At 42.8% G+C, this 23,561-nt stretch overlaps 1 protein-coding gene across 7 annotated transcripts in view; it reads right to left on the reverse strand.

Annotated features, from left to right (window-relative positions):
* The window catches only part of RANBP17 (RAN binding protein 17), a 307,665-nt gene that overhangs the window by 1,722 nt on the left and 282,382 nt on the right, over positions 1–23,561 (reverse strand). For 5 of the 7 annotated variants that reach the window (XM_077895559.1, XM_077895556.1, XM_077895558.1 and 2 more), the window contains 2 exons: positions 2,625–2,723; positions 653–780 (listed from right to left, as the gene is read on the reverse strand). In XM_077895559.1, coding sequence (XP_077751685.1) covers positions 653–780; positions 2,625–2,723 — 227 coding nt within the window. Of the gene's footprint in view, positions 1–652; positions 781–2,624; positions 2,724–23,561 lie in introns of those variants that run through there. The other 2 variants (XM_077895557.1, XR_013378157.1) reach the window with 1 other exon arrangement.

A 23,561-nucleotide genomic window follows, 5' to 3' on the forward strand; every position in this document is an offset into this window, starting at 1 on the left:
AGATGCTCAATAAAATTTTGTGCTCTAAATAAATGAATGGATGAAAGTGTACCTGGTAAGTCTGGGTTCCTTTCATTTAGATCTCATTGGCAACTCTTAAAGGTCGGAAAGAGGGAGGAACTAATGTTTACTATGGCTCTTATGTCCTAGGCACTATGCTTCATTACATCCTGTCATTTAAGTGTCACCACCAGTTTTGTTGGTGAGAAAACGGAGGATCAGGGCAGCTGACTGCCTTATCCACTGCCACACAGCCTGTAGAGGGCAGGGATAAAATTTAAATTGGAGTCCATCTGACCTCAAAGCCTGTGCTTATTCAAATGCTGGGAAGCCTTTCCTTGACCTTCATAGTAGATCTGGGCTTTCCTTCTTTTGACCTTTGCAATGAGTTATATTTTATATCTTCTGTGGGACTGTAGAGTGTGTAAGGGCACAGGAATGCATTTCATTCATCTGTGCATCCCTATGCAGTGCCTAGGACTACATGTAGTGGTGCTTTTAAAAAAAAAAGCAAGTACCCAGGAATATTTATTGGATGGAAATAAACTGAGTCTAGGATTACGAGGTTTCACATCAATGTGTGAGCTGTGCTCAGCACGATGCTGTCATTCTCCACAAGCCAGAGATGCTGAGCTCACCAGGCAGTGCTTACCTGTCTCTGTTCTTGATGGACAGGTTCTGCTCCACTCCTTCCATCAGGTTCCTGAAGCACTGGGCCAGGACCTCCTGCTTGGGGAGAGGCTGGCTGTTTATCAGGCTTGCCCTCAGTTCACTGAAATACTGTGGGGAGACAGAACAGCCTCAGGGCCCTGACTCCAAACCTGGGCCCCCAGGGAGCTGGGGGGAGGGTCTCAGTGTTCCTCACTCTCAGAGAAGTCTCGGTCCAGGCCCACTTTGAATGTTAAGCCTTCAGAGAAAACCAAGGCAAGAGATACCTTTCTAGGTATAAACTGTACTGTTCCTTCTCAAAGAAATCTCTTGCGATGATTGTTCTACTGTTACAGAACAATTGGGGTCCTCTGTGGGGGACCGAGCACATGAAGGCCGTCCTGATTCTCATCTCCACTCATCACAGAAACGATGAAAGAGGAAGTTCTTCCCCTCATCTAAAGCCGAGGGGAAGGACTTAAGAGGGAGAACTTGGGGTAACTGGAGGAGAGACCCAGGGCTCTCTCAGGCTGCGTCATTGTCCAGGGCTTTAGTGACTCACTCCTCACACGTGCCCGGACTTTGTCACACGTCCCTGTCCCCTGGGTTAGGCGGGGTGGGGTCGCTTTGCTGAGGTGGGGCGGTAGGGGGGCTTGCTTTGTTCAGGGAGGGCCTTAAGGCACGAAGAAATGTACCTGTCATACCTAGTCACAAAGAACTGCACACCCCTTCTCCTCTGCTGGGGTCTGCAGGCTTTTATACACACACAAGCTCTCACGCGACACACAGCCCCTGATCACTGGAAACAGCTTAATTTCAGCACAAAGACAACATTTTGCCAGTCATGTGTTTATCCTTCCAAGCCCAAACAGCTTGATATTTAATTTCCATCATACATTAAAACAGCCCACATCAAAAACACACATAATTAATATGTAGTCAGACTAATACTTAAATACTATATATCAGAGGCATTACGCTTAAACCACAGTGTCTTCCTGAACAAGATTGGGAATGCACAAAACTACTTATTTTTCCCTTTTATAATGATGCAGTGACTCACACCAAATAGAAAATTATTAGTTTTTCATCCCAAACCATGAAATATTGCCTCCATCAGTAAAGTATAATATTGTGATGTCATAAGCTTTTTCTAAACACTGAATTTGCCCTTATTCCCTCTCAATCATTTTAAAAGAACTGCTCTCTTTTATAGAGCTTGGATTTAAATCACAATAACACCGAGGGAAGATGAATGACAGTGCTATTGAATGTGGCTAAAATTGGATACTTCAGCACAGGTGAATGATGAGACAGCTCTTCTCTTTTTGATATATTTTCTTCTTCTATTAGTTTCCTTCCAAGGCTGGGATTTCAGTTTGAATTTTAATGTATGCGGCTGCCTCTAATCTCACTGTCTTTCTCCCCAGTACTATCTTATTGTATAGACAATTCATTCTCCTGAGCAGTAATGCACTGTTCCTACTGACTGCTGGGGAGACAGGGGTGGGGTCAAGAAGCTGGAGGGCCTGGGAGGACGCCCAGGGTGGCGAGTGGACTTAGAAGCTGGAGACTTGTGCTCTCAGATGAAGGGTGCTTGAGTCCCTGAGGGGACTACTATCGTGTAGGTTAGTGGGGACCCCAAATAGAAGAGGGAGCCAAACAAGGAGCAAAAAGATTTGTAGCTCAGAATTCCCCTGGAAATAGGGAAGGGGAGTGAGGGTGAGCTTGAAGCACTACTGAGCAAAACACCTGCACGATGACTAATGGGGGTGTTAGATTCCAGAAGTGCTGCTCTTGAGGCCTCCAATGATCTGAGGCCTTTGGGGGAATATGGCCTTGCCCCTGAGTGCTCAAGGTCCCAGCTCAAGCTCTGTTGGTTCTTCTGTTCTTCTTGGCACAGCTTGGTCTGGTGTCTGGCTTCTCCCTCCCCGCCAACTACCACCTCCTGTGGACCTTCCTGTAATCACACTCACCTTCTCGTTGAGCAGGATGAGCCCCAGAAGAGGCCTGGACACTGACCACTGGTTCCGACAGTCTTCAAAGACAATGATGTTCATGAGGACAGACATCATCTAGAAGACAGAGTCCAATGAAGACCTTGGCTCAGAGGTCTCCCCAATCTCAGGTCTTTTATGGGCTCACCTTCTACCCTTACATCCTGCCAACAGCCATGAGGACTCCTCCTGGACAAAGAGCTTTGACTCTGTAAGCCTCTAATGCTGGGGACTCTTGGCCAAGAATCCCAGCTCCCTGAGGAAGAGTTACTACCACCAAAAGCTTTGGTGAGAACCTTCTGGGTGGGCAGAAGTCAGAAGTTACAGAGCTAAGAGGAGCAGTCTCTGCCTTTCAACCCTGCTATGCTTTCCTCCATGTAAGTAGCCAGGTAAAAGCCCAGCTCGCCTTCCTTCCTGACTCTCACTTCACCAGAGGTCAAGTTACAGAGGGACAACACCTCTTAGAGGGAAGGAGAAATGGGACATGTTCCATGTGACCTCAGAATATCCTGTTCCCTGCGGGTTCAGGCACATTTGTTCTTCATTCACTAATTCACTCACTTACTTGCTTTGCTTTTATTTATTTTTGTTTTGAAAAAAACTTTTTAAACATCTTATTTATTTATTCATGAGAGACACAGGGAGAGAGAGAAAGAGAGAGGCAGAGACATAGGCAGAGGGAGAAGCAGGCTCCACTCAGGGAGCCTGATGTGGGACACGATCCCGGGACTCCAGGATCACGCCCTGGGCCGGAGGCAGGCGCCAAACCACTGAGCCACCCAAGGATCCCCCTGCTTTGCTTTTACATGTACATACTCATCCATCCTAAATTCAAAGTCTGCAAGACACATAAGGGAGGTAAGATAACAGGCGTCTACTGCAACCTCTGTTCTGGAGGAACTAGAAGCATCCTGGGGCAGAGCACAGAGAGATACCCAGAAATCAGGCTGGGCCAAGTGCAGTGGGCTAGCAGCAGATGGAGGAATCCTTCTGGATCTTTGAGGAGATGACAGGGAAGATTCCATAGAGAAGGTGCGGTTTAAGGAGAACATCATAAATTTGTTGTAAGCAGAGAAAGCAGTGAAAAAAGAGGTTTGGAAAAAAACAGAGTGTGGCTGGAGAGAAGGGACGGGGTCCAGAGAAGCCAGACGCCAGGGCCAGGCTGGTAGGTCATGCTGGTGAGCCTGGACTTCATCCTGAAAAAGTGGGAGCCCATGATGGGTTTGTGGCAAAGGAGAGACACGTGCAGATCTGCACTTAAGCAAGATCCCCCTGGGGACAAGCATAATATGTATGGCTGTGGGTGACTTAAAGGAGGAAGGCCAGGGTTGGGGCTGCAGGGGTTGGGCCAGTGGCAGTGAAGTGAGCTTCGCTCCCCTGCATGGAGCTGACGGTACACTTGCCTTTCCTTGGACTCTTTACCTCCCATCTCTAGTCCCGGTTCCACAGCACCAGAGCTCCTGTCCTCCAGAGAGTACAAGGGAAGTGGCAGTCATGTTGCAGAGCTACCACCCACATGACCCAACTGGGCTTTGGTGAAGTCTGCTCTTGTCCTCTGGCACTTCTGCAATCCAATCTGCCCAGTGATCTCAGGCCAGTTACGGAAGCTCTCCCTCTCTGTGTCAGTTTCATTAGCTATCAAGAGGGAAATAATAATCTAGCACAAGAATGCTCTGAGAATCAAATGAGATGGTGGAAATAAAAAGTGTTGCAGAGAGTAAAGAGTGCCATAAAGATTTAAGGTATATGATAACAAGAGTAATGAGCATCTTTGTAGCTTGAAACATCCGCCATCCTATTCATCATCATCATCCTAACAGTGAGGCTGGTTGCAGATGAAATCTGCCAATTCCACATTTACTGTATGTCCAGTCTCTCTGGGGAGAGGCTAGGTCTTAAGCCTGCCACGTTGAACATCCCTTGGAGATTACACATTTCCATGTACAATCTGACAAGCCACCCAAAGTCATAGAGCCACAAATTAAATTGACAACCAAAACTAACAGATCTATGGAGACAGTCTAAAATATTATGGGCTTCACAATCTGAAGGCAGAATGGATATTTTAATGGAAAAGATTAAAGTTAGAGGCACCAAACTCCTCCAGTAACTGACAAAGCATCCTGAAGTGATGTGCCAATTACTTTATACGGTTCTCCCGTGGATTCATTTGTCTGAATGCATGTATTTATGTCTGTAATAAGTAAGGAGATGTTTGAATAAAATGCTTTTCTAAAAATAAAGTTGGCTAAAATGTCTGATTTAAAATTTTTTTTTTTACTCTTCTGGAAAAAGGGAGATCAGTGAACAAATCTGCTCAAGTGGTATTGATGTAGCAGCTCATTTCCAGAACTCTTTTTTTTTTTTTTTTCCCCTAATAATCCAAAAGGGTTTGGGGGAAAAAGCACAAGCAATGTGGTGAATTCCTTTGGAGAAGCTCCCCCATCCCACTCTGGAAGAATACTGGGTGAAATGCTTAAGTACAGAATCCTGTTCCAGGTAGTGCAAAATCTCTGGTAGAAGGCTCTCTGTGCTTAATGACACGAACACCTGAACACTGAAAGGAGAACCCTTGGCCACTCTGCAGCAGTGCACCCCAGCCTGCATGGAGTCACACAGCACCACAGGACTTAGTACAAGGAGTCCTATGAGCAGGGCCCCCACTCCCCCAACTTCTGCTCACTTCCTCTCCTGTTATAGGACGGCTGGCATGACCATTTCAGATTTGCCCAACCAAGGCTACATTTTCCAGGCCTTGGTCCAAAACATACACATTATCCACTGTATTATCTCAAGAAGCTCTTCTACTCTACCAGGGAAGGGATCATTTGGGAAGAGGAGTTGTGTGGCTTGGTCCACTTAGAAAAAACCATAATCCACAATGCTTCAGCACTTTCTCCTTTCTTCTTCCCACAAGCTTCGGCATGAGTTTGTAGGAAATGTCTCTCAGTGAAACAAAATCAGCATGGTGTGGTAGGGACGGGTTTTGGAGCCAGTCAGGAATGAGGCCAAATCTGGCCTTGCCACTTACCTAACCTAGGATGCTGGGCAAGTCATTCACTTCTCTGAGCCTTTATTTCCATACATATAAAATGAGAGATTATAGGAACTACTCTGAAGGGCTGCTATGAGGACTGACTTCCTTCATCTGTGTCAAACATTTTGTACTGCCTGCCACATAGTAGGCACTCAATAATTACTAGCAACTATGGTTTCCCTCTGTGGTGTGAACTAATGGAATTTCAGGGCTCAGGGAATCACCCCATTTCATGTCTTGATTATGTCCAGATAAATGAGATTACAGTCTCCTCACAATTATCTAACATCACTGAGAGTTGCAGTAAAAAAATAAGCCACCATAGGAAATAGTCCCCAAACCATCCATATTTGGTCTGGCACATGAATTAGCATGGAGTCTGAATAACAATGTTCCTGCTGTTCTGAAAACTTGTCATCTTCCAAGTCAAACACAAAGCTACTACAAATACCTGACCTGGAAAGGTAAGACAAAGTAATGTGTCATCTGGATCTCTGTTCGCCCCTTGGCCCCTCTCCTATGCTTCCACTCTAAGACGCTTTGGGCACAAGCCTGAAGCACAGTGGGCCCTGCAACCCAGATATGCTGGTCACACTCTCCCAGTGGCAAGGTGGTGACCACACGCTCTCGCATCAGGAGCTTCCTGTTCACCTCCTGCTGATGTAGAATAAGCAAACATGTGGTTTGTACTGAATGCTTTGCTGCTACATGGTGAGCGTGTACACTAAGGAAGTTGGAGGCTCAGTGGTAGAAGCTGTGCAGAGCAGGATGGCTGCAGTCACATGGCCCAAGTGAGTGCACGGTGATGACTGGTAGTGAGACTAGTCTGTAAACCCCGGGGTACTGCGACCATGAGGGACTGTTCTCTGTTTCCCTGGTGCCCGGCATGGCATCTGGCACATATCAGAAGCTTAGAAAATAATACCTGAATAAAAGAATGAATACATGAATGAATGAATGGGAAAGGATGAATGAACTATCAACAGTGAAAGTATAAAGAGCTGAAGAACATTTTGAAAAGGGATTGTATAAAAAACAGAGAGTTCTAGCTTCAATCTCTGGCTAACAACCGAAATGGGTAAATACCTAAATTAGTACACCTTTCATTTCCAAGGCTCTTGCCTCTGTGTGCAGAGCCTGAGAACCGTCCTAAGCCCCTGGTGTCCCTCCAGCCAGCAGCTCCTGGGGAGAACCCTCGGGGGCGCTACCAAGGCTGAAGGCTAACCCACGGTCTTCTCTACCCACCAGCACTTGCACCTAAGAGAAGCCGTGCCCGATGAGTCTTCTCATTGCCCAACTGTCCTAACAGTTGTTGCTTATGGAGAGCCTTCTGGGTGCTCAGCACTCTGTTTGGCACATGCATATGCTGTCTCTAACCCTCAGCTAAACTTGAAGGAGGCATTATCATCACTCTGTAGACTAAGGATCTGAGGTCCCCAGTCAGTAAGTTGCTTGCATGAGGCATCAGGCTACCAGCTATCAGGATGTGAGGGACAACCCAGGTTTGCGCATGGGTCTGCCTGGTGCCGGAGGCCATGCCTGCTCCATCACGCCAGCCTGCTGCCTGCCACTGTTGGGCTGTCCGCAAACACAGCAGTGGTGACGGGGCAGTGTGTCTGGCTCCTGCTGTGGACTGCTGGAGCACTGATGCTGGGGGAGGGAGGCTCACTTCTGGGCACGGCTCATTTGGGCACCTTCCGAGGTATGATGCCCGCATACGTCTCCCCTGCTCAGCCCCCCTGCCACCTGCTGAAGAGTCAGGCAGCTGCTGCAATCCCTGCAATTAGAATCCAGGGCAGCAATTCCTAGAGAGTTTGCAGATCTTCCTGCCTCCTACCTAAAGCTTGTATAAATGTGGTTAATGTATTTTCAGACTCTCAAGATGAACAACTGTAGACATAATTAATAGATTGTCTCTGGAAAATGGTCCATTGAATGTTTTTCTAAAAATAACAATTTCCCTCCCACCAAAAGTACCATGTACACAGTAATTTAAATTAACATCGTTGAAAACATTAGTAAATTAAGATAATTTCCTTTGAGTTACAATGTTCCCTACAAGGTGAACACTTTTCACTGTCAGTGTTCTTAGAGCATATTGAATAATGTAACTAAAAACTATTCCACAGAGTTCTAAGAAATAACTCTAACCCTCCTTCTGGCTCCCGGCCTATATCAGAAAGACAAGAACCTGAACCTGGAACGATGCTATGAGCCCTGACACTGCAGGGATCAAAGCCTTGGTCTAGTGAGGGAAATCCAGCTCTTTCATCTCTAGCCTAGCCTCTTCTTTCAGGGTCATGTTCATTTCAGGTATACTGCAACTCTGCTGCCTGTTGATTGGGGATATGGAAGATGGGAATGGGATAAGAGTCATCTGTCTTGTCTGAAAGATGGTAGAAAGGGGGCCTGAGAAGGAGGCTTTGATTTGACAAAAGAAGGACAGCTAGAGAAAAGGTGAGGGCCATGGATGAAGCCTCCCTGTGTCTGAATCTAAATGGGAGTGGGGGAGGAAGACAAAGCAAGGATGGTCAGGGTTGTGCCCAAGATGGTGTATCTGCAGAATGAGGGGTCTTAATCCATTAGGTAAGGAGCCTTAATGGGAGAGGAGTAGAATATAAAATTATCTGCATCTCTGGCCAAGCTAGATTGTTTTTGATTTTGATACAATGAGCTGATGATATTTTGAGGAGCGACCAATGATAAATGGACCCAAAACTGAAGAGCTGCTCCTGAGTCTCTGGAATCTCTTGGTACATGTAATTGGCCTTTCAGAAGCCCAGGAAGACAGGAGCGGGAAGGTTGGCCCTAGCTCAAAGCAACGAAATAAAAACAGGATTGCCTGGATAGTGCAGTAGGATCTGAAAAGGCAGAGAAACCTCTTACCCAGCTCCACAGTAATTTCTCTGGAGCCCCATGCCCAGGATGGAGATCCAGGATCTGAGAGAATCTGAATGCTGCCGAAGGAGGAAAAGCTTCCAGGTTCTCAGTGCTTGTGGAAGTAAGGGAGTTACTGTCATTACCGAGTGCTGTTCCTGAGGCCACGTGCACAGCAGATATTGAAATGTGATCCTCCTCAAATTAGATACTACTCATCTTTAGGGAAAAAGAATCAATTGTTCTCTTCGTCTGCTGTCGACTGATGTGATATTAGCGGAATGTTATGAAAAATGAAAGCAATAGACAAATAAGCATATATTTTCCTGCCTGGATTAACTAAGCCTCACCATCTATGTTACATTAAATCTTTTAATATCTGTACATATTAAGTGCTTTCCTAAATACCTATTGTGTCTTTACAGCATAATAATAGTACCAAGTATTTAGCACTTTAAATGAAAAAAAAAATCGAACAAAATGCAAGATACAGTGAGCCTCTTTTTTTTTTTTTTTAAAGAAATGAGATTGCAATCAATTATAGGTGACCCATTCTCCTTTGCAAAGTCATTTGGGAGTCCTGCCTACTTGGCCTTTACAGAATACTAGTTTTGCTCTTGAAGTAAAAAAAAAAAAAAAAAAAAAAGCAAAAAATCCTTTTACCAATAAAGGTATTGCAGGACTGGTTACCTAAGCTGTTTTTGGTCCTGAATTAGCAGTGCGTATTTCCACATCTAATCCAACATCACTCTCTTCCCCGACCCCCTCCTACACAAAGTTAAAGGATGCTTTTTCTCCAAGTGATAAACTGCCTAGGATATTAAAAAACACCTCTTTCATCCACTGTAAAATCTAAGGAAATACACAACCTAGTTTTGCTGGTGTCTCAATTTTCTCCATTACCAACATTACCCCTAGTTCTGAAAACATTCATTTTAATCATAGTTTATTGGGGAAAGAATTACCTGCCAGTCTTCTGGCTTATAAGAAAGAAGATAAAGTTGGGATGAAACTTCAGGATTAATTAATTGAGAGTACTGCATGTAATGTCTCTACTCTGAACGTTACAGTGCACATCACAATGAAAACAGTTTTATTTTCCATGGTTGAAATAAATTATAATAAATAATTCATTTCAATGGCAGAGATGTACTGGAGAGCAAGAGCAACAAAATTGACTATGCTACACTGTGAGTCTCATTCTTGAATCTTCATTATCCATTTGAAACTTTTTACGAGTAGTAAATCATATTTCAAGTGGCTGCAGATCTCATAAAGCAGCTTGCTGCATTAAAATAAAACCAGAAATCCTGGGGCACTGGAAGTCTGCAGGGTTTGCCACTCAGCATTATTTGGGAAACTCTTTCTCACTCTGCTCTTGCCAGCATCAAACAGAACGCTTTTCCATTTGATGTAAAAATTAAACATCACTTGTCAAAAGGATCATCAACATTTCCTCTTGGTGGGAATGTTGGGAAAAATCTCTGTGTAGAGAAATAGCCTTCACCTCCAAAGACATTTTCCTCTAATTTTTATTCCCAAATGAATGAGTGCCACACAGCCAGGTTCTAGAACCTCTAATGACCTCTACTGGCCTCTGGGGGCCCCTAAATTAGCAAAAATGTGTTCAAGCTCTAGAGAGAGGGGGGCACATGTGCTAGGAGTCTGCCTAAAAAGACCAGTCTATCTTCCTAGGATGGGTGATATTTAACTTGAACCTTAAAAGATGCATGTAAGCATCATCAGGGAAGAAGGATGTATTAGGAAGATGAAATAAAATGAGGAAAGACAAAGAAGACAGGGCTTGGGATGTTTGAGGAACAGCTAGCCCCTGTACAGGAAGCTTTTGGGAAATTTTGTTTTGAGTAGAAAGGAGCAGAGCTGAGGGCGGGGAGCTGAAGGCTGGGTCGAGTCCAGGCTCTAAAGGTCTTCACAGTCACACTCAATGCAGAAATGAGTCTGGGCCAGTACATTAAAGGGCAGCCTTCAAAGGATTTCTGAATAATGCTGAGCTCCGGCGTCTAGAACAATGACTGATGGGAGACTGGAGCAAGGCAACAAGGTAACATGTTGAGATACTACTGCAAAAGTCCAGTGGAGAGATGGTGAGGGCCCCAGCAAGTCTGGTAGCAGAGACAGAGAGGAGTGGTCAGAAGCCTTGAGAGCATATCCCATTTTCTTCCCAGGCAACGAGATCTTTCCAAGAAATATAACCTGCCACTGAGGTTGTAGATAGAGTCAGAGCTTTAAGAGCATGGCCTCCAATTCAAGACTGCCCGTGGAGAGAAGGCGCTGGGTGCTAGATGGCCCCTGGAGCGCTAAGTGCGGTGGAGAGGCTGCTGTCGTCTTACAGACCCACGGTCCAACAGTGAACTCAGAAAATAAGGAGCAGTGAAATGAACCCCAACTGGCGTACATATATATGCATGCTGGGAAAGACTCCAAGCATGTTTATATTAAATATTCAGTGATAAAGTAAACTCTAACTGAGGCCATTCAGAATCAGGGAAGGGAGTGGGAAATAGCATGCTACTTTATTGAACAGTCATCACAACAGTTCCCAATGAATATCGTATTTCAAAACAGAGCAACATCAGGCATAATGGCACGAGGGCATCTCATGCAGTCATCCAAGCAGAGTGCAATGAATATTGTATTTCATAATAAATATATTATCCTTACAGTAGGAGGTTCAATGTTTCATTGTCTCTCATCTGTCACTACATTCTCCCTGATTTCCTGAAGGGATTTAGTTAGATGGACCTAAAAATCTTCATAACCAACAGTAGAGGATTATTTTACTTATTATGTTCAAATGATTTTGTGTGGGTAGAAAAAAGTATTTTTGTGGCACATTCACAGGGCCCTCGGAAGCATTTTCCATTAAAGATTAGTCTAGAGTTTTTGTTTAAACCACAGAGGACAGCAGGCTGCCTTTCAGATTTGAGGGTTTTTATTTATAGTTGTCTAAATGGCAGAGAGTGCTGGCCAGGAGGCCAAGGAGATGATTCAAATACGTTATTGAGATTTGGAAGCTCGTTTGTCCTAATAATTATCTAGGAAGCCTAAGGAATGATAGGAATAGAATGCTGTTCCTTGACTTATTCAGACATTGCCTGACCACCTGCTTTGTGCCAAGCTTTGTGTCACACCCTGGGGACACAGAGATGAACAAGACACAGTCCCAGCCCTCAAAAGAGCTCACAGTCAAGTCGTGAAGGAGATACAGTTTATAAACCATGACAACACAGCATAGCAAGTGCCACAAGCAGAAGCTTGCACTGAAGGCTCTGAGAGCCCAGAAGAGTCTGATGAACTCTGCCTGGGGGTGGGGGACAGGCAAGGAAGGCTTCACAGGTGACATGTGGAGCTGTCGTAGAGAATAAGCAAGACAGGCAGACAGGCTGGAAGAAGGCCGGGTAGGTGCAAAGGTCCGGAGAAGTCTTTGGGGGACGGCGAGTGGTTCTGCGGGACTGGACAGGGTGTGGAGGGGGTGGCGGTGGCAGGGGAGGCTGATTAGGTAGGCAGGGACCAGGTCTTGCGATGGGCCTTGTACTGGGTGATACAAAGCCTGGGCCTTAACTTGCAGGCAGTGGGGTGCTATTCAAGTTAAATGAAGCTGGTGGTGACACAGAAGACCGGGAAACTGCTGGTGAAGCCCCTCTCCAGATGGTCTGATGCTTTAGGAGGCCTGGGCCCTTGGACTTCCCTAAGAAAATGCAGCTTGGTTCCTGTTGCAGGATTGGGAGACCACAGACACAGAAGGATACCTGCTTAGCTCCTGCACCTCGCTCAGGCTGGATCTCTCCTCCCTCTTTGTTGGCTCTGTTGCCAAAACCCTGAGAAATGGCACTGCCACTATTTCCCTTGGCCCACAGCACGTAACTTACTAGTGTCCTCTGTCAGGAACGGTTCTCTTTGTCAGGAAGCTTTTTATTGATGTTCAACCTTCATTTTCCCTTTCTTAATAATATCCCATTATGCCAATACTCCATTGTGCCATGCTAAGTAATTCCCTTTCCTCCTTGGCATTTACATCTTCCAAGTATTTATAGACTTATCAAATGCCCCATTTAGTTGTCACTTAGGCAGGCTATACATATTTAGCTTCTTTAATCTGGCCCCATAAACCAGGCCTTCCATTCTCTTAAATCACTCGAGTTCCCTTCCTCCAGGTTTCTGTCAATTTGTTTCCAGCCTCCCCATGATGCAGGGGGCTCAGGGAAAAAAGATGGGGTTGGGAAAGGAGGGTTTGCTCCTTCTGTGGGACAAGAACACATCATTTGTGGAGGGCAGAGCTTCTCCCTTAACGTGCAGACTCCAATACAGGCCAGGCCTCTGGCGGAGGCTATGGGCCCCTCTTGTTATGTATTAGGTTTCTTTCACCTGCACATGTTTCAAGTCACTAATATTCTACTATCAGTGCTTGCTATGTGCTAGGTGCACACAGGCAACACATACATATTACACGCTTACTATGCACTGGGTGCCGTGCTAGGGGCTTCTCCCTCCCTCTTTTCCTCTCCATCTTCATTTCTCACACTTATTCAATGGTCAAAGCATTACTGAGAGCCTACTGTGTGCCAGGCATTGTGGTATGGAATTGAATAAAATGTGATCCTTCTGGCCTTAAGCAGCTCATGGAGCCCAAGTATTTATCAATCTCTTACTGTCCACCCATCAAGTCATTTCCTTCCAATCCTAAAGGGTCTTTGAGAAATCATCCCTAAATGCACTTAACTCTAATTGACGCTTTTAGTTCCCTGAGTGGAACTTCTTCATCCTATCTAAAACTAGATGCCACATTAAGTATGGGCATTAACACAGAGCTCTTGCTGAGGGTTTTCTTTCTGGTGCATCTCTCTGGGGCCTGCGAGAATTCTCTCTAGGCCTTGCACTTCTCATTGCTCCTTCTTGGCAGTTTACTTCACATTCCTTATTCGCATGGCCTCAACTAAGTATGCACTTAACTGTTGTTCTTTTCCATGGTAGCAGTGTTCAAAGTTATAGGGCAGGCTGAGGAATGACAGAAAGGGGAAGGGTGAAGATGATGGGTCTTGGGTAAAGTCTTGGGAACTCTAGGCATAACCTCAGGAATGACTAGTTCAATGACCTGAGCCTGGGGGCCAGTTCCAGTGAGGCTGAGAACTACCCTGGTTGAGGTGTTGGTATGTTGGTAGAGGTAAAATAAATACCCCAAGGATACAGTTAGGAAGTAGCATAACTGGTATTTGAAGCCAGGTGCATGGACTGCAGAATTGGTCTGCTCTGATTGTTGTAAAGCAGAAAGTCTTCACAAATACAGAATTAGAATTAGCAAATCAAACTCTGAAAGGAGATGGAATTTCCTCAGTCTGAAAGCACTGTCTATAGCTTCGTAAGTATCACTAGATGAAGAATTAACATGCAAGAGTTGCATTCTTGATTGCAAAGCAAGCTACAAAGTAGCAGTAACTCATGACAGGCCAGAGGATTTGGGAATCTTTACCTTGTTCTGTAAGTAGTGATCAGACTGTAATCAAATAAGAAGTTTTCTTGAACATATTAGATGAACTTGTAGCCTCACCAATGGTTGCTGCTGGTTAAATTCTCCAAGAATTAAGACAGAAAATGAATATGAAAGTTCAGTTCACAACTCTAGCATACTAATATGCTTTGGGAAAATTTCCCATTATTTACCCTTCAAGTATATGAAAAACCAGTAATAACTGTAAAATGAATAAATCAAGCCATCATTAAGCTGACCCTAACTTTATACAGTACCATTCTTTCAAGAAACTCACAAAGCTTCTCATACCATTCACAATGTCACTTGGAGAGATAAAGGCTAGAGAAATGCCAGCAAAGAAGAGTAGGTTAAAGCCCTGGTAAGGTAAAAGCTATGTGAGATCTAGAGACAAAAAGCCTTAGTATAGTCTCGGTACTGCTATTTTATTGTTTTTTTCTGACTTTTGGACAAGTTATTTGCCTAAGATATATATATCAATGGAAAGAGTCCTGAAGCTTATTTTTATTCTTGCCATCACAAGGTCAAATGTCTAGGGTGTGTAGGAAAAGTCAGTTTGGAGCCAAGAATCAAATCCACATTACACCGTAACCCACTTCCCCCGCAACTAGTGAAGGTTTGTAATCTTGAGAATGTGTATAGCACAAGGAACTCTAAGAAAGGTAGAACACATGTATGGGACTATGAAGACCTAGGTAATTTCGCTGAAGTCACGGCCTAGAAAGGACACTTTTCACATTTATACGTATGAACAGCAGGGATATGTTCTCCTTAGGGGACATAAACAAGTTACTGGTACCTGTACGTTGTTTTTCAAGTTTTACATATTTACTAAATCCCTTTTCTGTGTTAGGTGAGTCTATACTCATTGTCCATTTTGTCCTCACACTTCCCTGAGTCAGGAATCTTTTGGCTGTGAGGACAGCAACTACCACAGAGAAAACTCAGGTCTAAATGGGGTGACCTGAGGATCCCTGGATTAGGCAGTGCAGCTGGGTCGCTCGGTGGCCGGGAAGGCCCCAGGAAGGCCCGTGGAGTCTTTCTCAGTCTTTCTCTGGGGCTGTTGGCCTCCTTCAAGATCCTCCCAGCATGCCAGCTAAGTTTTTCTCTTGTCATCGACTTCTCTGTGCAATGCAGCAAGGGACGGCAGCCACATGGCTCTTGGTTTTTCAAGTCTTCAAGTCAAGTGAAGACCAGAGGCTGACCAATAACTTCTAAAAGCCAGTTTCTAAGTCCAGGGAAGAAGACTCAGTGAGCCAACCTGGGTCAAGTGCTTACTTCTTGTCTAATCAGTTCTCAAAGGAAGGGCCCTTGGCTCAATCAAGGATTGACCCATGAATGAATGTGGGGTGTCCCACCCTGCTCCCTCCTGTTCTACCAATCCTGTCTCTAGGTCAAATAGTATTGTACAGTAGTTAAGAGCACAAGGTGCTGCTACTTAGAAGCTGCATGATAGTGACTGAGCTCCCCAACTTCTTGAAGCCGCAGTTATGATATTTTGATTGTAAAATGTAGAAAAGAGTATCTGCCTCACAAAGCAGTACAACTTTATGAATACAAATATGAATAAGAAATATATATATTTAAGCACTTAGAACAGAGCTTAGCATATGATAATTATTTTCACTTCTTTTTTTTTTTTTTTTTTTTTAAATTTTTATTTATTTATGATAGTCACAGAGAGAGAGAGAGAGAGGCAGAGACACAGGCAGAGGGAGAAGCAGGCTCCATGCACCGGGAGCCCGACGTGGGATTCGATCCCGGGTCTCCAGGATCGCGCCCTGGGCCAAAGGCAGGCGCTAAACCACTGCGCCACCCAGGGATCCCAATTATTTTCACTTCTTTCTCATCATAATCATTCATCACCACCATCATCTGAGTCTGAGGTTGCTCCTCCATAGTGACCTCTTAGGTCTTAGCAACCCTGCAGGAAATAAGGCTTCTATTACAGGATGGAGGAAAAGTCTAGATCTTTAAGAAGGAGGTGTGGAAGTTCTTTCACTTCGGGGTGGTAGGGTGAGGATGCACTTCTAACTTAATCTTTTCTGGTCAAGATAATTAGCTTCTTTGTGATGTCCATACAAGTTGGGGATCTTTCTGGTGAGCCCTGGGATGGCTTGGGTGTGACACAGGAAGATGGCCTCAGGTGTCATATTCACGTGTCACAGAAACACTGCTCAGAGTAGAAAGACTGCACTTGTGTTATAACTTGGGGAGTGCTAATCCTGGATAACTTCTGTTTGTGAAATAGACTAACTGCTGCTACCTGCACTGTGTCAGCATAAAAAGATATCATATGCAGAATTTGTGAGAGCAGACAAAACCATCCTTTTAGAACACAGATTGTGAAGGTGCCTGCGTGGCTCAGTCGTTTAAGTGTCTGACTCTTGATCAGTTTATGATCTCAGGGTCTTGAGATTGAGCCCTGCATTGGGCATGGAGCCTGGTTAAGATTATCTCTCTCTTTCCCTCCCTTGCCCCCCCATCCTGTACACATACACACATGCTCTTGCTCTAAAAAAAAAAGAAAAAGAAAACAGGTTGTGAGACACTTCCCTAGAGTTCGTGTCAGTATTTGATCTATAGATTAGAAATTTTCCTTGCAAAGGCTTTCAAAAAGGATACATTTAGGGAACTTTTAATTTATAATGATAGCCACTTACGCCAATCACCATTAATGAAGAGGCTGAAAACTATCTTGCTTGCCATTTGCCATACTGAGTGAAGGATCTGTTATTAGCATGCCTAATTATTTTGGGTGAAACGTGTGTAAAACTCTGCATTTTTTTCCATATGCAATGTTCTCTGTTTTATATGAATATGAAGGTAAAGGTATGGCTGTTGTTCATCTTTTACAACTCCTTTGCTATTCTGAGAACATTTGCTGCAGACTACATAGCAAAACTGGGCTCAACTGTAGATAAAAGAACAGTGACAGATTGCAGTCACTTTAATTCATAAAGAAAATACTTGGAGCCCCTGGGAATGCTGAATCAAGCCACTAGCACCCGATGACTTCGTGCTAAGTCACAAACTACATCATATATTTTAGTTGAAATACAAAGCTAATGGACATGTGACTTACTTATTTCAAATTCTTCTTTATGAAGAGCTGGCTCTTTTTCTTTTTTCTAGCTCTTTGGAAAACATTATACTTCCCCTATTCTATAAACATACAAATATAATTGTAAAATGACATCATTCTGTTTTCATTTAATTACCCTTGAAATGCTTTCTATTTAATATTCATTACTCAAAAGCTAATTTAAAAGAGAAAGAGATGCGACTTATTAAAAAAGATGTACTGTCATTCACAGCAATAGTTATCTAATATACAGAAGTTAATAAAGCAGATTAATCTACAAGTCCCTTTAAGCCATTCTTGAGTTTTGAACAACTGCCTCTTTGACCTTTCACCTTCATGCTGTGCACCAGTAGCAGGTGCCAGCTGTACAGAAATTATGGCTGTGCGTTTGAACGCAAAATCTTTTCTTACTTTGCTTCTGACCAGCAGCTGACCCTGTAGGAGTGATTGTTTCTGGTGCCGGCCTAAAGGCTACATAAACCAGTAGCAGATAAACAAAAGGCTACATATACCAGCTGCCTTGCCTAAGGGTACCGTCCTAGGCTGACACCTCCACTCCTTCTCCAGCGTCCCAAATTGCTCCTTGTTTGTTTCCATACATGCATTTCATCCTTGTTATATTGTGCAAGGGGTGGGTGTAGGAGAAAACCATCTAAAACAACAAAAAACCCTGTCCCTTCCTTCGAACTTGACTTTTGAGTATTCCATGTCAAACTGTGTTATTATGATGCTAATCTAGGCCTGATTTAGCAACTTTAATAAGAGGCTAAACCCTCTTGTAATTAGATAATAAAATTTTATTATGCATTTTAATATTAAAAGTCCTAAAATCAAACTCTTCAAATCATACACTGGTACAGAACTAAGGTACTTAAATATCATAGCCCCAGAAAATGGGAACTTGAAAAAGCACATTGTGGCTAATTTTTCATTCTCAGAAATGTAAACATGGAATTCCTATGTGGTGGCAGGGAGAGCTCCAACACTCTTAATTATGTGCAGGGAAGAATGAATCTATTCAAGTATGAAGCACACTGTACCATTTCCAGCAACAGCATGAGATGGCTTTGACAGTTATTTCTTGGATACAAATTACACAAGTATAAAAACAATCCCCATAATGATTAAATGCAGTTATGTACATAGGAGAATACCAGTGCAAATGGTAACATATTTAAATGGTTTTCCTTCATTAAAAAAAATTATATATGATATTAAACCATCAATCACTGCTGAGGCACAGGAGCTTCAATGTATTGTCACTGGTTGAAATAAATGACTTGGAGACTGAATTCTGGCTCATTCAATATGGTGTCTCTGCTGTTGCTTAGTCACCCAACTCTCTGCTGGTTTGGGCTACATCTGGTGGATTCCGTCCCTTTCAATTAATAAGGCAAGTTATGCCATCAATGGATTACATCTTTAAACTGTGCTTAGAGGTAGAAAAACACATGTCCTAGTTAAAAAAAAAAAAAAAAAAAAAACCCAAGAAACAACAACACTTCTCTGTTCCGTTAACCATTTGAAATAATACCTGAAGTGATTATTCCTTTCTTCACCCATGTTTAAGATGAAATTTTCTTGTGGAATTTCAGCAGGCTCATTATATAGTATATAAACACAGAGTCTCATTTTAGCATTCCCATCTTGTTTATTACATAGCTGTCTGTGACCATGCTGGATTTGAAGCCTAAAGTCATTGCCTAAGGATTGTAATTCTGCAAATCAATTTTAGGGGGTTTGTTTTGCAGACATTCATTGACCATCACAAAGTGTTAGACTCTGCTAGATGCTGAGACAAATATCAAGCTGGGGGATCTTTGGGGAAGAAAAAGTACTCCACTGAAGACAGATTATTACAGTTTTGATGATAGTTTGATGATTCATAAATCAAGAAGAGGTTTTTCTCTTAACTGATTTTTCTGTTTTAAATACCATTTTTTGGGTTATACTTGAAGTAGTCATTCAACAAATATTTCCATAATAAAAATATAACCCAAATGGCAAAGATAGGGTATATAACAAAAAAATTTAGACTAGAATCATCTTTCTAAAGATGGATACATGATTTTATAATATCACAGATAAGATGCCATTTTAATAAAAAAAACTGTGTTTTTCTATTTTTATTACATACTTTAACTTTCTAACCTAATTTTTAGGGGTGGTGGTCACAAATCCATCATTTGTATGTGTTTTACTCCCTTCTGGACTTTTATTTTATTTTATTTTTTTTTTTTTAATTTTTTTTTTCAATTTTTATTTATTTATGATAGTCATAGAGAGAGAGAGAGAGGCAGAGACATAGGCCGGGGGAGAAGCAGGCTCCATGCACCGAGAGCCCGACGTGGGATTCGATCCCGGGTCTCCAGGATCGCGCCCTGGGCCAAAGGCAGGCGCCAAACCGCTGCGCCACCCAGGGATCCCCCTTCTGGACTTTTATTATGTGGCTGTTGCCTAGTTACTTTTCTCCAACCGTGGTCCTCTCTGATATTCTGATTTAGTAATTAGACTGCATGTACACACACACACACTTACTTGACCAAACTGAACTTTAATCTTTGTCTCAGACAAATACAGTTATTTCAAGATTAAAAAAATGTTTGGGGAAAAAAATGTTTGGGAGGTGTTAACTGAGTTTCATTGCCTGTTTAATGCATCCATTTTGTATGCAAAGACACTACCCAAATGTAAATAAATGCCCTCTTTAAATTTTAATAGAGACCTATGTATAGAATCAAATGTAAGAGCAAAATAACAGCATCCTTTTTAAACAAGTAAACAAAAAAGTGTGCTTCAAAAATTACCCAAACATCAGCACTGCCACATGAGACGGCTGCGAGAAATATCAGGGATCATGCCTGGGGAGATCTTAGTTCTGAAATCCTCTAGGATTACATAATACATTGGTGGAAAACTGGTAACCAGACATATAGCATTGGCCTGCAGAGCATTCTCCTTTTTTGTTTCATTTTAAATTTTCAGTCAGTGGTCAACATTAAAAACCTGGATTTCTGGTTTTCTTTGGGAGGGAGGTAACACTGGGTCCTACCTTTTTGCTGGGTAAGAATGAGCTGGCCCTGTGTGGAGGCTCCTGCTATAGGACCAGGATGTGTACTCAACTTAGGTTTCTTTCCTAAGTTTCAAGTTTTCTGCTTGGCTCTCTAAGGCACCTTAGTTTGTGATACTTTGTAGAATGGAAAGGATAGGGAGAGGGATGCTCAGAGCTATCACTTTGAGACTTGCTAATGTGAGAAGCTCTTAAGAGCTCTAATGGTACCCAATAGTAGAAGTTTCTTTTAGAGAAGAGAAGCTGTTTGCAACCAGAAAGAGGTGACAACTGGCATTCTATACTAATGAGTCAGGGGTAAGAGTGAGGATGAAGATGCGATGCACTGGGTACAGAGGACGGATACAGAGCACCTGTTGCTTCCCCACCTTCATTTCACAGCTGCCATATTGCCTCTGAGAAAAACCAGGTTGGGCAAACCTCAAGAGCTACCTCAAAGACGTTGAAGGAAAGGAACAAGGGAACATAATGAGATAGTGACGCTATTAGACTCTGGCCTCCTTGAGGTTACACGTCCCACTCCATTTTATATTTTCAGTGTCAGGCTATAGAATTAAGGCTTAGTTGTGGGTGTAGAGGAAAGGAAGGGAATGTTTGTTCGCTCTGCCTCAGTGATGGTGGGAAGCACAAGACTCTCCGTACCAGCTGGCAAAACAACCTCCCTCTCCCTTGCCCACTGTCTCTTTAGGTCACTGCCCATCTGTTTCACCCTGCTGCAGTACAAAGTTGGGGTAGAGGATAACTGCTCTAAATCATTCTACCTTAAGGATGGCCCCAGTGGGACTTGCTGGAAAGCTCAACCTGCCTCAGTGTGAGTGTTGAAAACATACATACTACCTCACATTAGTAGCCACCAACAAACTATAGCTTTGTGGTTAAGCATGTGAACTCTAGAGTTCAACAGGGCCGAATTTTAGTTTTTCCACTTACTATGTGTGACCCTGGGAAAGTTACCTACTTAATCTTTTCGTGCCTTAGTTTCTATATTTACAAAATGCAATCATAGTAGCAGTGCTTCACAGACATACTATAATGATTAAGTCATATTACATGCATATGTAAAAAACTTAAGCTAGTGCCTGTACACAGTAAGCGCTTATATTTTGCCTATTTTTCCCCCCTAGAAATAAATATACAGCCCGTGCACAGAGTACTGTGAAGACGACCAAGATCATGGCAGCATGTGCAAAAACCAGTTCTGTCCTGAAATGTGGGTTCCCATGTCCTACTTTTGGTGTCTATTGACCTAATCCTGGCTTCCTTTAGAACTTCTATATCCATGTTGTCCTCTGATCCAATTGCGAATGTTCCTTCATAATGTGTTTTTGGTACCAATCTACAGCCGTATTTTTGCTAATAAAGTGGCAAATCCATGAGACAGAGCTAATGGGTCATGTGGAGGGCACACTTTCTATTTAGGGTCCACTGGAAATATCTTTAGTTAACAATAGAAAATCTAGCTAATTATTTTTAAGAGGATGAGAGGCATGAATATACTTCATCTGCTTAAGTGTTTCCCACTGTGAGAGTGCTGCTGAGGTTCTATAGGCAAAAATCTCAATATCAGTTAAATAGGCGACTGCACTTTCTCCTACTTAGTATTAGGGAATGAAATCTCAAGTATGAAAGATGTCTTGTATGGTATGTCAAAATGTTGAGCAGTATCATTTCAATCTAAACACAAAAATGAGAAAAGAGCAGATGAGTTCCCTTTTGCTATAATTCACTTTGGGATGCATGTCATGAAGAGCACCAAACAAAAGCAATTTTCATTGATTGACTGACTGATTGAGGAAACGGGTGAATGTTCCTTCAGCATACACCCCTACTCAAGTATGAGTCTTATAGCTCCTGACAGCTCTTCACAATTTGCCGTTAAATCCCAAGTTGGGGGTGGATGGGCGGGGGTGGGGGTGGGGGAGGGGAGGAACTGAAGGAGGAAGGGAAGGTGGGAGTGAAAGAGAGATAAAATCATAATTAGAACTTTTTTTCGGGGGGGGGGGGGGCGTTATTATAGCTGACTTATACCAAATAGTTAAATAGATGAGGGTGAGATAAATTCAAACCTAAATGTTCTAATTCTTCCCTTCAATGTATTCAGATTTTTGAGAATATCATTGCTAAAAAATCCCTTGTTAGTAAGTTAATGGCATAATCTAACACTGACCACCACATAGTCCTGGTTCTACTTCTGAGGAGGGTGCCCATCTTTCTGGAGTACTTCCTGAGAGCTGCAATTCTGATTTAGAGAAGCATTTGGCATCAGTGTCCTATTCTTATAATCTGAAAAAGAATCAGCCACATCTCTGAACTGCCCCTCTAATTCTACAAGACACACTCCTCCACTTACATAATTTGGACAAATCTTTCCCTCTGTGATATAACTAAATGAATGCTGATTTAAAGCTTATGGATGCAAACACTTAACATGACCAGAGATAAAACTGAAAAGAATTCACATAGAAATTTAATTTTCCAAATTACTGTAGCAGATCTGTGCCTAATCACTGTTACTATTGGCTTATTCTTAAAGTCTTCGTTTATCTTTCTAATGGCATAAAAACACATGGGGAATATTTATTCTTAATATATGTAAACTGGGTTTTCCTCAGTTGTTAAGTCCAAGGAATGCTGGCGAGACTGTAATTCTTATTTGCAATAGATTCACTTAATTACAGTGGATTTTCAAATGGACTAAATTTAATGGTAGCAAAGTTAGATTTGTTTACAGATTATGGAAGAGGGCTTATTTGGAGAATATTTTTAAAATGCTGAAGATCTAAAGCTACATAAGGGGTCACAATTAGCGCATTTCCAGGTGAGAGGTGCTGAAACTAGGCTTCCCAGGCTGTTGTACACCAATCGAAAGTCCTGCAAGGATGTTGGAAAACCTTTTAAATTTGGGTTCATGCTTTGTTTGCTATGGAAGCTTGAGGAGAGAAACTTTTGCAGTTTGGAACTGACACCCTTCATGCAATTACACTTCCAGCAATATACATCCAGGTTGGGGGGAAAACAGTTCAAACTAGTAAATAATTGCAGTATCATTGCATCAGTTTAAAGAGCTGACAAATCCTCTCTAAACTCCAAGCACAACTAGTCATTAGGGTCTAGTTTTTCAGCACTGTTAAGCAATTTGTAACCCATTTCTTTTAATAGGGTTAGGCATTACTTAACCGAAACAGATGCCTTGAAAACTGAAACCTCGAGTTATAAAGCAGCCACCTTGTTCATTACCTTCAGTGATAGGCAAATCATCTATAAAAACAGCATTTAATGGGCAACCAATGAATAATCAATGGCTCACTTTTCATCTGAGTGTGAAAATGAGAATAATCTAA

The sequence above is a fragment of the Canis aureus genome, chromosome 4 (assembly GCF_053574225.1).
Source record: "Canis aureus isolate CA01 chromosome 4, VMU_Caureus_v.1.0, whole genome shotgun sequence".
In the NCBI taxonomy this organism is placed as follows: Eukaryota; Metazoa; Chordata; class Mammalia; order Carnivora; family Canidae; genus Canis; species Canis aureus.